Source organism: Puntigrus tetrazona, chromosome 21 (assembly GCF_018831695.1).
Source record: "Puntigrus tetrazona isolate hp1 chromosome 21, ASM1883169v1, whole genome shotgun sequence".
In the NCBI taxonomy this organism is placed as follows: domain Eukaryota; kingdom Metazoa; phylum Chordata; class Actinopteri; order Cypriniformes; family Cyprinidae; genus Puntigrus; species Puntigrus tetrazona.
The window spans coordinates 6,451,834-6,467,820 of NC_056719.1; the positions used below are offsets into that span (position 1 = coordinate 6,451,834).

The following is a 15,987-nucleotide window of genomic DNA, read 5'->3' on the forward strand; positions in this document are numbered from 1 at the left end:
AATCAGATAATGTGCACTGTGTATGCTCATTAATCACAGACACAAAGCTCAGAAGCACAGCAGCCTCTCTACTCTTATCTGCTAAATGCAGAGTGGACGCAAGCCATGAGTAAACCTTAGGATGAAACATAAATTCAGAATGACAGCTGTACTGTTCACATCCTGAATAAGCGTAAAAATACATTAACAGATGCACGTTTAACTTAATATATTTATTCATAAAGCTGTACCCTTTAACTCTCAGTGGACCACAAAATGAAACAGCAGCAATGCCTGACCTACCTTGACATAAAGTTCATGTTCTCTCATCTTCTCTTAGAAATTGTACAAATATCCACAGACACATTGATCGTCAGAGCTCTGAATTATTCAGATATTGTATATTCCTCATGTCAAGACTGTATAGCGTATTTTGCTAAATTCTGTTGTCCCAAACTAGCTCGGGTTAAAGCAAAACCTGTCTGAACAGCCAGGTGAGAAAGAAAAAAGACAAAACTGACATCAGACCAATTGCTCCACACCCGTACCACTCCTATTTAAGGTATGGGGTGTTGACTAACTTCTTCACCGTATACAAGCTGCTGTGGTATTCGCAGTGTCAACTTATCCACCCACTCCTTCACCCACTAATCATTTAACCCAGCAGCTTATTGGTCTAAAACCTTGTTGCTAATTCATTATGAAAATAATCTGCATGATAACTGTGTCATTTTTAAAACTTAACCTTTTGACCTCTCTTAATACTATGTGCTGCGCTTGTTTCATAGCAACCCGGGACAGTTTCGCGCTGTTTTTAATTAGATGGTTCATGTTAGATGCATTGTATAAGGATGTGTGACTGACTTGGGAAAAAAGAACACTAATCACAGTCTATTCATTGAAAGGATTGCCTTTCTTTAAATAATTAACTTTTAAACATGCAAATATCTACCTCGAAACAAGTTAATCCAGTCAGACTTGTATTTAAGTCTGAATTCAGACTTTAGCACAGGGATAATAAATCTGATCACAGATTACACTAATGTGTAACATATACAACATCTAACTATTCAGAACTGAGTAAGTAAGGTATTTATGTAAGTATAAAAGTTAACATTTTTAAATCTATTTTTATATCATTTTTAGAATATTTTATAGTTGTGTTACAAATTATGTTTAAAATAGAATTGGTTGGATTTATGCCAGCTGTGCACCAAAGTTGGAGCAGGGGCGCTCTCGTCTCCTGAAGGGATGAACTGCTGTGGTGCTGGATATCGGCCTTGAGAGGATGTCCTGGATCTTCTTATTGTACTGCTCCTGGTACCACAGACCCCTCTGGAACTCGTGTTCTTTCTCTGCTTCTTCTGCTTCATGAATGCGCTGGCGGTGCATCATCTGAGCCAATAAATCAGCCTTATACTCTTGAGTGGCTTCCCTTAAACTGGAAATTTAGGAAACAAAATTGAAGAGGTTTTTTTTATATGTTTTGTTATAGGTATGAATAAATGGAATAACTTTGACAGACAAGAACCTACCGAGTCTTTTCTTCTTCATCTAGCAGTTTGTTCTCTTCGAGCATTCGGTCGAGCTCTTCCCTCTCTTTGAAAGGCTCAGCCTGTTTCCGCATATTCTCATTCACTAAAGAGATATATTATATATACATACATATATATATTATATATATATATATATATATATATATATATATATATATATATATATATATATATATATATATATATATATATATGATCAAATATTTTTGTAGATTGTGTTTTCCTTACACTTCTCCTGGATCTGCAGCCTGCGAGTGTCTATGACATCTTTCATAAGACGGTCTCTTGCTGTCTTTTCCTGACTCCACTGTGTCTCCCTGCGGGCCCAGGCCTGCTGCAGCTCTGATTCAAACAGTCGCTCGGTCTCGGCTTCTTGCCGTTTCTGCTCCTCCAGCTGCTCTGCCAGATACTCCCTGTACCTGCGCTGCTCCTCTTGTCGTTCCAGCTGTTAGGAAGAACATTTTATAAAAAAAAATTAGAAATTTACATTTCTTTAGGTGAAGGTCAAAAATGGCCACGGTGCTGATAAAAAGCTAACCTTTTTGAGGACCTCATCTTGCTTTTCATCTCTCTCTTCGGTCATAAGCTGCTCCAGGATGCTCATATCCAGAGCCAGCTCTTCTTGCCGATCTCGTGCCAGGCGTTTCATCTTCAGTCGAAGCGAAAGGTCCAGCTGTTTACGTCGTTTCTCCTGGTCTTGGAGCTTCTGTCTATGTTCTCTCTCTGCCTCCATACGAAGCATCTGCCTGTGCTCTCTCTAAGGAGCACAGCGTTCACATGAGTGAGTGCCACAGCTTCTAAGTTTTACTGTATTTTTTTATGCAATTTTTTTTAAAATGCAATTTAGTCAATGTAGGCATTTACAACAATAAAATGTATGTTTTGTAAAGATTTGTTGAGAATTGCTTAAGATTATATTTAACAGTGGTACTTTTTTTTCATTCAAGTTTTTACATATTATTTTTAGCAAGGTAATTGTATAATATTTAAATTAATTAATTTACATTTTGTTTATATTTCATTTGTATTAAAATAAATAAATGAAGATATTTGAAAAAAGTTTGTAACCGGGTTGTTCCATAGTATTTTTTTCTTATGGGAGTCAAAGGTGACCAAAACAGCCTGGTTACAAAAATTTTTCCCTTTGTGTTTGGCAGAACAAAGAAATTCATACAGTTTTGGAACTACTCGAGGGTGAGTAAATGATGACAGAATTTACATTTTTGGGTGAATTAGTCCTTTACGGTAATTTAAATATAATGATAAGGGAAATCAGCATGCCTGAACTGATACAGTTCAATTAAAAAATGTTTAAAACTGACCATTAACCAATTTGATTGATTCATCCTATTAAATAAGATCAATACCAGTAACTGGGCCTCCTCTTGCTTCAGTTGCTTGGCCTGTATTTTCTGCTGCTCCGTCATTTCCATCTGTGCCTGCAGGAACTCTTTCTGCTGAAGGTTGTTCTCTCTCTGTCGCTGAACCTCCTGGTTATGACGCTCATCTTTAGCCAGCCTGTCGCTCTCCCACATCTGGGCGAATAATCTGTCTTCTTGTTGTTGCATCCGTTGCACTTCCTCCTTAGTACGGATCTGAGCAGCACGCTCGGTGCAGACCTCGTCCTGTCTGCGTCTCACCTGCACGGCACGCAGCTCCTCACTTTCCTCTCTAAAACGCAGGAAGATGGAACATCGTTCAAGTTCAAGTTCGTTCAAGCACTAATAACACAGTCTTCTACCTGAAGAGCTGATCGAGTTTCTCAGCGACGACTTTCTGTCTCTCACTCTCTCTTCTCTCTCGCAGAGTCTTGGCTCTTTCAAGCATTTTAGCTTGCCTCTCCAGCACTGTCTCCTTTTTTGTCTCCATCTCCCTGAAGAACTCCTGCTCCTCTGATTCTAGCAGCTCACGAAGCCTGTCAAAAAAAGCCAGACAAAGTCACTACACTATACAATGTGATGATTTCTTAATAATTTATGAGGTTATTCCATTCAAACCTTTCCCTCCTTTCATCAATGCCCATCTGGTACTGCTGTCTCGCTTCCTGCAGATGTCTACTAATAGTGGCCGACACCATCCGCCGCTGTGTGTTCCTTTCCCATCTCATTCTCACATCACAGGAGCTCTGATTCTTGGTAAATTCCAGCACTTCATTCCGTATGGCCTCCTGTTTCCTCCTCCGCAGAAAGAGGTCATCTACATCTTTGGATAATGCAGGCTTTGCTCTCTGAAAGGCACATATTTCAGACATACATTAAAAAAAAAAAAAAATATATATATATATATATATATATATATATATATATATATATATATATATATATATATATATATACACACACACACACACACACACACACACACATTATTAAATACCTACATTAAAACATTACATGGATTGACATTTTGTCAACATGAAAGAGACTAATAGGGATCTAGTTTGGAAAGTTTGAAAGATAAACCTTTTGTTAAAGAAAGAAACTCTTTTCATGTAAATCTATGGGAGTTGGGGCACTTTTGATCATTAATTTTTGTAAAAGCTGGGTAAAAACTTTGCAATATTAGTTCTACTAATACCTATTGCAATAATATTAATAATAATAATGAATCCTTTAACAAACTTTGTCAAGCCAGCATAACTACTAAACGCTAATAACTCACCAATGCCACTGAATGTCCAGGTCCAGTAACTTCTCGACATCGTGTCCTGATTCGGTGGGCTGTCAACATGGTAAAATATTTTTTATTTCTTTTTTTTTTACTCCGATTTCTTAGAGTCTAGCAAGCTTTAGAAATAACCCTCCAACTGTACAGCTGTGTTTACGGAACTGACCTGATGTTGCCATAACAACGACAGACGACATCAGTCTGCTTTCATCTCCCGTCTTGTGATAATAACAATGGTGATCAAGACAACTATTAATTATGCTTAGCAATATTTTAATGTTTTAAAATTACATTTCGTATCACAAAAAGTCTATTTTGTAAACGTGAATTGATTTCCCTTGATCACCGTGATAGGCTTTTATTCTGTATCAATTCCACGCCTTGGAAACTATACAAAATAAAGGCATATATTTACTTGAATTTAAATTATTTTTATGAAAAGAACAACAATAATAATAAAACAGTCAATAAAACATTTACTCATATATTTGCTAATCAATATTTTCTAACATTATTAAATAAAGCCCAGGAACACATAACACACGTTTGTAACAAAACACGAAAAGGATGCCATGAAGCGGTACATTTTGCTGCTTGTTTAAGCTTTTATTTTAAAATGTCTCTCCTTCCAGCGCTTCCGGTGGTGTCACGTCTCCAGAGCGCGCCAAGTTTGGACAGACTTGCGTATATTTCTGTTTAGGCACATACAGCGAGCGTATGTAAATATACCAACAGAATAAATATATAACCTGCATCAAATGGGACAGCTTCAACACCGATATTGGTAATTCATAAGGTATGTTTATTACACACGATAACACGAAATTAACATCGGACAGCCCAAGATTATTAACTTTGACGTTTCGCTGTATATAATTAAGTAACGTTCGCTAGTCTTTTTTAGCATGTGTGTCATTTTGTTTATTCAACAGTTACCTAAAACTAATGTTGTCTACGCAAACTTTTGAAGCTTTTATGCTCTTTGTTTCGAAGTACTGCTTATTGCATTTTTAATGGTGTTCTGAATTGTGTCCAAAGCTCAGATCATGGCTGTTCCTTTTGTTAAAGACTGGGATGTGGTACAGACCCTAGGAGAGGGAGCGTATGGAGAGTAAGTGACCCGTGTGTCCTCTTTATTAGTCCTTTTTATTCGTTAAAGTCTTAAAATGAATTAACCTGCTTCAAACCGTTGCAGGGTGCGACTGTTGGTAAACAAGAAGACAGAAGAGGCGGTGGCGGTGAAAGTTGTGGACATGGCGAAAGCCAAGGATTGTATAGAGAATGTAAAGAAGGAGGTTTGCATATGCAAGATGCTTTCACACCCAAACATCGTTCGTTTCTTTGGGCACAGGAGTGAGGGGACGACACAGTACATCTTTCTGGAGTACTGTAGTGGAGGAGAGCTCTTTGACAGGATAGGTGAGCTAAACATAGAATAAGACCCTGGATCACAAAGCCTTAAGTAGCACAGATGTATATGTAGCAATAGCCAACATGTATTGTATTGGTCAAAATTATAGATTTCATTGTTCCATGAATATACTTTGAAAATATCTTACCGTAAATATATAAAAACTTTTTTTTTTTAGATATGCATTGCTAAAGACTTTATTTGGTCAGCTTTAAAGGCAATTTTTTCGTGTTTAGTTTTTGTCCCCTTAAATTCCACACATTCAAATATTGCCCTAATAAACTATACATCAATGAAAAGCTTATTTATTAAAATTTTAGATGATGCATAAAACTCAATGTTGAAGATTTGGCCCAAATGATAGCCCACACATTAATTTTATTACCTTCTTATTCTTCCAGTATAATGTAGATCTGGTGGGGTCTGAATTTTTGTGATGAGATTCTGCTCAAAGTAGATTTGTTTCCAATTCTGACAGAGCCAGACGTCGGGATGCCAGAAAAGGAAGCGCACAGGTTTTTTCAGCAGCTAATAGCTGGTGTGGTAAGTGTCAGTTTTGTTTTTATTTGACTCTGGAATGTTTGCGAATGGTTTTCACTCCATAGCCACCTTTGTTGTAAAACTAGATTTCTCTCTCGCTTACAGGAATATCTTCACAGTGTTGGGATTACACATCGCGACATAAAACCTGAGAATATTCTTCTTGATGACAAAGGTACGTCTGAATGGTCTTGTGTTAAATGTCATTACAAAACAGGTTCTGACTTCGGTTTGGTCAGTGCAATGTTCCAGCCATGTTAACATATGTAACTGTAATAGTGTTTGACAAAATTGCATTCTGTTATTGTTAGTATCTAAAGAGCTATGTGGTCTTTGGCAAGACAGTGCTGGGGAAGAATGTGAAATAAAAAATATATATAATATAGAAATAAAATAAAAAAAAAAACAGTGAAAAATAAAATATATTTGAAAAACATTTATTTCATGCTGTGTATATTAAAAGTACATATACTAAAATACCCTGAATTTGTACTTTTAACACACTAAACTGGTATGCTTAAGTCTGCAAAATGTTAAATAAATTGTGCGAAAGGTTTACTAAATAATATTTGATTATGCTAAAGTGGAACTATTGCAATTATACCGTAGATGCATTTTTTTTTGTTCATTCATGTCCAGTTTTTGAATAAGGAAAGAAAATGAGATTAAACAAATTTTGTGGGAAAAAAAAAAAAAAAATAAATAAATAAAAAGATCAAAATATATTTAACAATACGGCACTGTAATGAGTAGAAAACCTAAATATTGTATCAAGTTTTTATGTATCCTGTTTCTATTTTCATTCAGATAATCTGAAGATTTCTGATTTCGGACTGGCTACCATGTTTCGGCACCGTGGCCGGGAGCGGGCATTGACCCGTCTGTGTGGCACTCTGCCCTATGTTGCCCCTGAGCTGATGTCACGCTCAGCCTTCCACGCTCAGCCTGCAGACACTTGGGCTTGTGGCATTGTGCTCACTGCAATGTTAGCTGGAGGTAAGACTTCAGTATTCTGTACGCGTCAGCTTTGTTGAGAGCTTAGCTTTTGAACGCTGAATTCTTTCATAGAGTTACCTTGGGACCAACCAAGTGAAAACTGTCAGGAGTATTTGGATTGGCTAGAGAAGAAAATCTACCTCACACCCTGGAAGAAAATCGATGCTGTTCCACTGAGTAAGCTTCTTAAGAGTTATTTTATTCAGTGTATTTCAGTATTTCATAAAATTTTGTGTTAATTTAGGCCAGACCGAACACATGATACACGTAAATATGTTTAAGAAGTTTGTTTTATTTTCTTTGTCAGGTCTGCTATCTAAGATATTACTGCATAATCCAGAGGACAGGTTCACTATTCCTGAAATTAAGAAACACAGATGGTTTAGTAGAAGTTTCAAATCCGGTACTGCTTTCAAAGATCAGCTCATTAATTATTTTTCTCTTTCAAGAATGTTTGTGATTAATGCTGGATCTGAATTTTTGACCACAGCAGTAAAACGACAGAGTGACACACCAGTGACCAAAATGCAAAGAGCTGATTCTGAGCTCTCGCAGCTGAAAAGAAAAAACAGGTCTGTGTGACATACATGAGACGGCTGATATTTAAGTACAAATACAAATTGTACAGTAAATGCCGTATGCCGTCCTGAGCACATCCATCACTACCTGTGTGTTTCTGCAGTGATGACAGAGCGCAGATCTCCAGCTCTCAGCCTGAGCCGCAGGGATTGTGGGAGGAGAAGGAGGTCACCGTGCACAATGATGTCAGTGTCAGCTTTTCACAGCCTACCTGTCCTGACCACATGCTGCTGGGCAGCCAACTGCTTGGCACACCGGGTGCCAGCCAGGTGACCTATTCTATGAACTCAGTATTAATGATAGTATGCTGTTTTGTTGTACCTTGTTTTGTACATGCTCACTTTACGTCGGTTACTTTTGTAAAAAAATATTTGCTCTTACTCCATAGAGCTTTTATTGCTGTAATTTTTCTTGATTTAACAAATAGGTTAATATGTCATTTTTTTTTACCCATTTAATTATTTAAAAAAAAACTTTTTTTGATTCATTTTTTCAGAGCCCATGGCAGCGGTTGGTGAGAAGGATGACTAGGTTTTTTACCACGGTAAAGGCAGAACCGTCTTGCATTGCTCTCAAGGGTGCCTGCATTGCTATGGGACACACATGGAAACAGAGCTGCACCAATCAGGTAAACATAGAAAACAGTTTCACCATTTAAAGCATTTGAAATCATTCTGAACTGTATAATGCACTGATTTTGTGTAATTTTCTCTCTTGTTTTTATAGGCGACAGTGTCCACAATGGATCGCCGCAATAATAAGCTGATCTTCGTAGTGCACTTCCTGGAAATGGAGGAACGCATTTTAGTAGATTTTCGATTGTCAAAGGTGAAAACAACTCAAACTATTGAATTACTTCTGTGCTCTGGTTTATTAATTGCATGATGTTTCTGAATGAACTGTAAGTTTAAGAATTTTTGTTTGTTTGGTTGGTTTTGTTATATTATTGATTGATTTGTTGATTCATTATTATTGATATGTTTATGGTAATGTATTTTAAAAACTATTCTTTTGTGTTCTAGGGGGACGGTTTGGAATTCAAGAGGATATTCCTCAAACTGAAACAGAAGCTGTCTGACATTATTAGTAACCAGAAGGTTTTGCCTTTGAATTGATGCGTGTCCGCATTTTTACATGCAAAGTCTGCTTTCACACATGTGTACACGGGTTGTTTTTATGATCGTGGAACATGTTCAGATTTATATGTTTGAAGTTGTGTTTGTGTGTGTCTGTGTTTCTGATTTGTGTGTAAAGGAATGAGACGAAGCTCTCAAGTTAAGTTCATTCATGTTCCGTTACTATGAAGATAGGGTTTCATATAGATGTGAGATCCTGGATGTGAAAAACTGAATTGAAAATAAATCTGTCATTAATAATACTGTTTGGCTTTGTTAACTGTTTAAATGAGAAAAATTAGAAAAGCATTCACTGTCTAGAGAATCAAGTAAACATCAAGTTTCAGGAATTAATTTTATTAAATTTTGAGAGTTCAAAAAAGAGTGCCTTTTGGTTATAAAGATCATTTGTTCAAAAATATCATTGTCATTTATTTAAATGATTGATTTATCTAAACCCATGGTACTTAGAAACAGTTAAAATCAGTTTAGTTCATTGTAAACAGACACACAGAAGTTACTCAAATAATCTATTGATGTAGAAAGATTGCTAAAATGGGCTTTGTATTACCTTACAAGAACAGTTAAATGTAGCAAAAATTACTCAATCCTGCTGTTAATTATTTAGTTATACCAAAGTTAATTAATCAGCTAAGCTAAAGCTGTTAATATGCTAGTAAACTTAAATCAATATTAGTATAAAATTTTCTTCTGTTGAAAATGTGCTTCTGATCTCCAAAGTGTTATCATCCTGTAGCGAGTATATGGTTATAAACATGATTGTGATCAGTTTTGTCTTTAGCTTGAGGCCATGACAGTAATTGTTACGTTGACTGGCTCCTCGCCTGGGGGAAGGTTTGTAGGTGTTGCGGTTGGCCTTGGCAGTGCCATTGATGCCGCTGCAAGAAAAAGTATTATGTTTTCATAATTATTTTTTATTTAAATTTTTTTATGATTTGGCTGAAGAATGCCAATGGCATGAGGTACCTGGACTAGCTGATTGGCTTGGTTGTCCAGTATCCTCTCCCCCTCTGTTGTTCCACTACCATCATCCTCAGGAAAGTTAATGTTCTCTCTAGACTGGCTGTTCTGCCTGAAAACCACAAACAGTATTAGAAAAGTAAAGTAAAGAAAAAAAATTAAATACCTGTAAAAAAATCAATTATTAAACATACCTTCCAAATATCAAGTCATGAAGCCCTGTAAAGTGTGAAAGTGGTATTAGCATGGAACCGTGCCATAAGGTTAACCAACCAATGTTTGTTTTTTGAAACATTACAGATGTGTAACTCACGTGGGTTATTATTGCGGTTCCGCACCACATACATGAAGAGCAGTATAGTGATTATTGTGGCTATGATCATGCCCCCGATGGCTGCCCCAATCAGAGCTGGGTAGGCATTGAAGGGAGGGTCGGCTGGAAGACAGTATACCTGTTTCAGCTTCACAAAATCAGTGTCACAACTGCATAGTTTACCATGGCATTTGGACATCTTCATAAGAGCATGCTACATAATATTGTACAATTGTAATGTATATTACTGTTTTTTTTGTTGTTGTTGGTTAAATAGTTGTTGTATGTTTATATGCACTTTCTTTAGTTATCAGACAGAATGAGATGAGTAGAAAAATAACCTCAGGAAAGATCAGAGGGCAAGTTAACAGGGAGATCATGTAAGAGGAAAGGAACAGAAGAAGGGAGATGTGTGGGTATGGAAATGGTCAAGTGTGCATTTCACCTGAATGGACAACAAAACAAAAAACAACAGCATTAGGTTTACAGTGAGAGGTAACAAAAAAGTTTTGCAATGACATTAAAAACACTTCAATCTTACAATATTTTCTAACAGCATCAAATTATATCCTGCATTCTTTCTGTGTTTTAATGTAAATGATTGTGTTATTCATATTTAAATGTGCACTGATATTCAATGTCCTTGTAAGTGTTCTCACCTGGGCTCTTTATCTCTGAAGGGTTTCCAGTGGTGCGGTGGTTGATGGCAGTAACACGAAATGCATAGGCTCCAGTTGGATCCAGATTGTTGATTTGGTAGTTTCGGGAATCATAGTCTAGATCTGCCAGTTTCAGCCAGGGAAGGTCACCGATTCTTTTCTTCACAGGTTCAGGGAGCCTCTGGCGCTCGATGAAAAACCCGGTGAGATTACCCTCAGTCTGAAGCTTCCACTCTAGGTCAACATCAGTCTTTTGACGACTGTTGTAAATGATCTTACTGATGCTTATATTTGGGGGCATTGGGTACCCTGAAAATTGAAATGATAAATCATTTATATGTAAAGCCTTTTAATATAAGCAAAGATTAAGCTACTGGAGTTGAGAAAGATAGCATGCATCCTTGTGTCTATCTACCTTGTAGAGTGTAGTGTAATATGTTGGTGTAATATTTAAAGGCTCGCTTACTCTTCACCATCAGCATAATGGGGATCTCTGCTCCACCAACAGCATTGGTAGCTGAACACCAGTAATGGCCACTGTCCGTGCTGCTGTCAGTTTCCCGCACTGTCAGGTTGGTCCAGGCAGCAGCTCGCTCCAGGACATACTTCTTAGGAATCTCATTCACATGCTGCTTCAGGTTGTTGTACCAGGTGATCTCTGTGACAGGGTAGTTTCTACTCAAGATACAGGTGAGCTGGGCATCACTGCCCTCATAGACGGTCATCAAACTACGCTGAGTCACTAGGACTGGTGCCTCTAAAGACAGTAAGAAAGGAAAGTTTTTAAAGGATTGTTTTATAGATGCAAGAATAATGATTGACCCTTTCTTACCTAGTTTTAAAACACACTGTTTGGTCTCCTTGGCCAATGGATGTTTTGCATGGCATACAAAAGCCTTGCCACTGTATATAGCACTTGACCGCAAAACCAGGATATTTGCATTCTCCTCAGAAGTGCCTTGCATGTCCCCTAAGCTGGAGGACCACCACACTAGTGCTCGAGGAAATCCACCTTCCCAGGAGCAGGACAGCATTAGGTACTCATTGTTTCGAGTTGCATAAGCAGAACACTTTGGTTCACCGTAGGGCATCCCTGGGATAAAGGGAATGTAGAAACTATTTACTGACCTTTTGCTGATCTCAAAGTGAACAAGGTGCTTTTGGTTTTACACTTACAAGTTCTGACACTGCAGATTTTGATTTCATTCGATGCGATGTGGGAGCCTTGGCAGTTGAAAATGGAGTTGTTTGCTATCTCTTGACCTTTCAGTATCTTGGTGATGTTTGTTAGTCCCTGGCTGTCTTGTCCAAACACATACGGGATCCATCTCAAAGAGGCTGCAGGGATACCGCCCTCCCAGGTACACAGGAGGGCCAGGTCAGTGTGATTGTTTACTGGTAGGATTGAGCAAGACGGAGCGCCATCTGGAGGATCTGTGGGAACAAAATGATTGTGTAACACAGGGTAGTGAAATAGATCTTGGGTGATTTGGGCCAATTTAGGAAACTGATAGAGGCAGAGAAGTGTTACTGAAATTGATCCAAACGAAGAGGTCGGATTAGGTGTCTATTATTTATCTACACAGTGGTAACAGCTAGGCAACTTCTAGAAGGTTCAGGACTACTGCAGTGGTATCTGTTAAAAACATCACCTATTACGATCTGCTTTATCCTTCCTGCTGCAACTGAGCCGAATTTGAAGTCATGAGAAGGTGTTGCTGTGTTTGTATACAGTATGAGTGGGGTTGTTAGTACCCCGGTAAGTCAAGAATAGATATACGTTCAAGGCATGAAGGAGAGATTGAGGTGTTATGACAAAACAATTCAAGGCCTCCTGGCCTTTCTTGACTTGTCATAGCACAGAAACAATCACACTAGCTGTATACCTTCAGCTCTCAGAACTGTCCTTCACCTCCTCCAGATGCACGTCCTCAATCGGCCACTTCTGGTAGTCTGACACCTTTGTATACGTAACTGTCTGTACCTTCGTGTGAGTGTGTTAGTGTGAAGGAAAAGGTGTAAGAGGAAGCAAATGCAAGAAATTTCAGAAGGAAACTTGAGAAAGCTATAGAAGGGCAGGTTGAAAGGTGGCCACCAGAATCCAGGCAGAGGTTTGTGGAAGCACTCACAGTAGACGGTGAGGGTGATGGTTTTCCTGGAGCGGGTGTTGAGGTAAGTGTTCTGAGCCAGGCATGCGTAGTGGCCCGTGTGCATGCGGAGGATCCTGGTGATGGTGTACTGAGGACCTGCATACACCTGGGAGTTGTTGTAGAACCAAACGTACTGACTTGGGGGATTAGAAGAAGCTTGACACAAGAGAGAAACCGTCTCTCTTTCCAGGGCAGAATAACCCCGCTCCGTCACTGAATAAGGGGTGACATCGATCTGAGGCTGGTCTGGACCAACTAAAAAAAGAGCCAGAGATATTTACCCAGGATATCTTCTTGAAATTGCACATTAAAATGGTATGATGCATCAAATTTTGTTTTGTATTTCATAGACTATTTAGGAGTCTCTTACAAATGGTGTCAAGCCAGACTCGATCACTGCGCTGTTGGTTGACTTGGTTGCTGGCAATACACCTGTACCATCCAGTGTAATTTCGGTTAACTTCAGTGACATTTAATTGGTTGTCGTCATAGATCTCAGCCACGGTGGTGAGCTGGCTTTCCCGGCTCTCCTGTTCCCATATGTAATTAATAGGCCCCGTGCCGTTCTCCAGTCCACAGCGCATGGTCAGTGACGTGCCCTCCACTGGCGAAGAGTCGCTCATCACAATGTAAGGTTTGGTCACTGGCACTGTTAAAGTAATTGCAAAATGGAGCCTTGTTACTGATAAATCATGAAAGAATGGTCGTAAAATATGCCAACTTTATTAGCACAACCTAAACAATAAAACATTAGGTTTAGTTGAACCTTTTCTTTCAAATTACGTTCACAAGCATTCATTTAGCAGATGGTAACACACACACACACACATATATATATATATATATATATATATATATATATATATATATATATATATATATATATATAACTTATTCTTAACTAGTTATACTTTTCATTTAATTTAAGTTTTTGGACCACACTAAAAATCAGGAGCAACCAAAATTAACCTTGAATTTAGCCATTGTTCAGATCAATACTCAAGACAACACCCGATTACCACTGACCTAAAACACGCAGAAATACATAGTAGTAATACAGCTTGGCTCCTTCTTGGGTATCGTACAGTGCCTGGCATGTATACACTCCTTCTGCAGCCAGAGGAAGCTTCTCTACCGATAGAGAGGCGCTGTTGCTGATTACTGTCAGATTACCCAAGTCAAAAGCTAATTTCTGTATCTTAGGACCCTTTCCAAAGTTGTACACAATGGCACGGATGGTGTCTGTCCCTGGTTTGGTATAGCCCCAGATGTAGACATCGGGCAAGGTTGGGCCACACTCCAAGATCACTCCTCGTCCCACAACACCATTAGTCTTGGTCTCACTGTATACCACCTGCCCTGGGTCCAAGATCTCTACACCTGGAAGAACACACACAAAATTTCTAAGGTGACACTGCTGTAAGTTATTATTAGCACTGATTAAGTAACAAAGGGTACATCATAAGTGGATTTCTTTTCTTTTGAATTTTGAGAGTGTAAATATGTATATCATTTTCCTCAAGTTGCTGTGCAAAAACTAACAATCACAACAACCAAAAAAATCCACTAATTGAGAATAAATACTTCTAATCAAGTGGAATAGTTAATAAATACTGTATATGACTGGAAGAATTAGTTTACAGCATTGAATATTAAAAAATGATGTTGATATTCTTACCTTGAATGTAGAGGGGTAGAAATAAAACAAACAGGCAGATGTAAGGCACCACTAAAACTCTGTGGAACATGGTGCCATGACTCTCATATCCAATGCCTTGACCAAGATGTAAAAAAGCGCATTAACTGTCTCCAAAATAATAATAAAGGAGAGAGAGAAATGTCTAATAAATATTACGGGACAGCATATGATTACTGCCGAAGTCCACAAGCTCAATGAGAGAATGAGACAGCTGAGTCTTTCTAAACTGATTTAGCTTGAATAATTCACAGACCTTCCCCTCCATGTACAAGAATACAGTGGACTGGAGTAGAAAGGTTTAGGATGACACAATGATAGCTGTGTCTCATATATTATTGAAGATGGCGAGATGGATGGCCGTTCTTGCATTCCATCACCCGCCGTGACAAAGAAAAACCTTTAGTTCCAACACAATGATTTATTTTATATAAATAAAATAAGAAATAAAAGTACTTTAAAAGCACTTTTAGCATTAATGAATTCCACAAGACATCTTTTTCTTATCAGTCTGGATCAGAGAGTTTTAACCATCCATGCAGTTCATATCTAACTACCGAAATGTTTTAATGCAGAGACTGCATATAAAGGTAGGATGTGACGAATGTGCACTTAAAAAAATCCTAATATGGATTTCAAGGTTAGTTAGCCAGGTTCATCACAGCCTGAGGAGATGCACTTTAATCACAGATCCCAGCTCTTCTCTGAGCTCATCCCTCTCTGTGTTTGAGGTCAGAATTAATGTGTGTGTGTGTGTGTGTGTGTGTGTGTGTGTGTGTGTGTTTCCATCCTCGACAGCTCAGCCAAGTGTAGGAAACAGAGTGCTCCCTACATTCATTCATGAGTTTCTCATGTTACGCTTCCATGTAAAGTGCGTAAACACACAAGGAAAGACAGTTAAGAATGCAAGGGTGCACACCCATATAATGTACAGAGTTGCCAGCAAAAATAATAGATAGATATGATAGATATGACATGACCATTGTGTATGCATGCAAATAATATTTTTGTCACATAAATCATGAATATATTCAACTAACATTTCACAATCTGAAGTGTCTATAACAGTATAGATATTATAGTTTAGATCTATCGTTTTATCAATTAAAACCCTTTTGTGTGTGTGTTTTATCTCTTTAAATGAACTTATAATTGGTTATTGGTTTGATATTTTGTTATTTAATGCACTGACATCAAGTGTTTAATACTTCTTTGAGGTTGATATAATTTCTAAAGTTGTTCCGATCACAAGGTTTACAGCTGCTTCACTGCTCTCACACACACTCATACACATAGTTCATAATCTGAGTTTTGTGATTAGTGCAAATCAGTTCTCAAATCAGAC

At 38.0% G+C, this 15,987-nt stretch overlaps 4 protein-coding genes across 5 annotated transcripts in view; 1 reads left to right on the forward strand and 3 right to left on the reverse strand.

Annotated features, from left to right (window-relative positions):
* Positions 1-420, reverse strand: part of myo5b (myosin VB) — a 44,439-nt gene extending 44,019 nt beyond the window's left edge. The window contains exon 1 of the mRNA XM_043221273.1: positions 283-420. Coding sequence (XP_043077208.1) covers positions 283-309 — 27 coding nt within the window. The 5' untranslated portion in view covers positions 310-420. The remainder of the gene's footprint in view (positions 1-282) is intronic.
* Positions 421-1,176: 756 nt separating this feature from the next.
* Positions 1,177-4,555, reverse strand: cfap53 (cilia and flagella associated protein 53). 2 transcript variants are annotated; one of them, XM_043221276.1, is made up of 9 exons: positions 4,369-4,555; positions 4,197-4,255; positions 3,533-3,762; positions 3,277-3,450; positions 2,903-3,206; positions 2,074-2,292; positions 1,764-1,980; positions 1,515-1,617; positions 1,177-1,420 (listed from the first exon to the last, which is right to left on the reverse strand). In XM_043221276.1, the coding sequence occupies exons 1-9, from the start codon at positions 4,397-4,399 to the stop codon at positions 1,177-1,179; spliced, it is 1,581 nt and encodes a 526-aa protein (XP_043077211.1). In that variant the 5' UTR covers positions 4,400-4,555. The 2 variants fall into 2 exon arrangements, with proteins under 2 accessions (XP_043077211.1, XP_043077212.1); XM_043221277.1 differs by lacking the exon at positions 4,369-4,555 and having other exon boundaries at positions 4,197-4,354.
* A 285-nt stretch (positions 4,556-4,840) lies between these two features.
* Positions 4,841-9,104, forward strand: chek1 (checkpoint kinase 1). The gene is made up of 13 exons (XM_043220950.1): positions 4,841-4,998; positions 5,241-5,313; positions 5,398-5,621; positions 6,092-6,156; positions 6,259-6,328; positions 6,961-7,149; positions 7,222-7,326; positions 7,457-7,552; positions 7,640-7,721; positions 7,832-7,997; positions 8,225-8,356; positions 8,455-8,556; positions 8,751-9,104. The coding sequence occupies exons 2-13, from the start codon at positions 5,249-5,251 to the stop codon at positions 8,841-8,843; spliced, it is 1,389 nt and encodes a 462-aa protein (XP_043076885.1). The 5' UTR covers positions 4,841-4,998; positions 5,241-5,248; the 3' UTR covers positions 8,844-9,104.
* Positions 9,105-9,226: 122 nt separating this feature from the next.
* LOC122326984 (V-set and immunoglobulin domain-containing protein 10-like 2) lies at positions 9,227-14,694 on the reverse strand. Its single transcript, XM_043222209.1, has 12 exons — positions 14,625-14,694; positions 13,973-14,326; positions 13,317-13,595; positions 12,926-13,201; positions 11,973-12,230; positions 11,629-11,889; positions 11,263-11,553; positions 10,797-11,105; positions 10,138-10,260; positions 10,019-10,043; positions 9,831-9,936; positions 9,227-9,742 (listed from the first exon to the last, which is right to left on the reverse strand). Exons 1-12 carry the CDS (start codon positions 14,692-14,694, stop codon positions 9,668-9,670), a joined length of 2,427 nt encoding a protein of 808 aa, XP_043078144.1. The 3' UTR covers positions 9,227-9,667.
* Between the last annotated feature and the right edge of the window lie 1,293 nt (positions 14,695-15,987).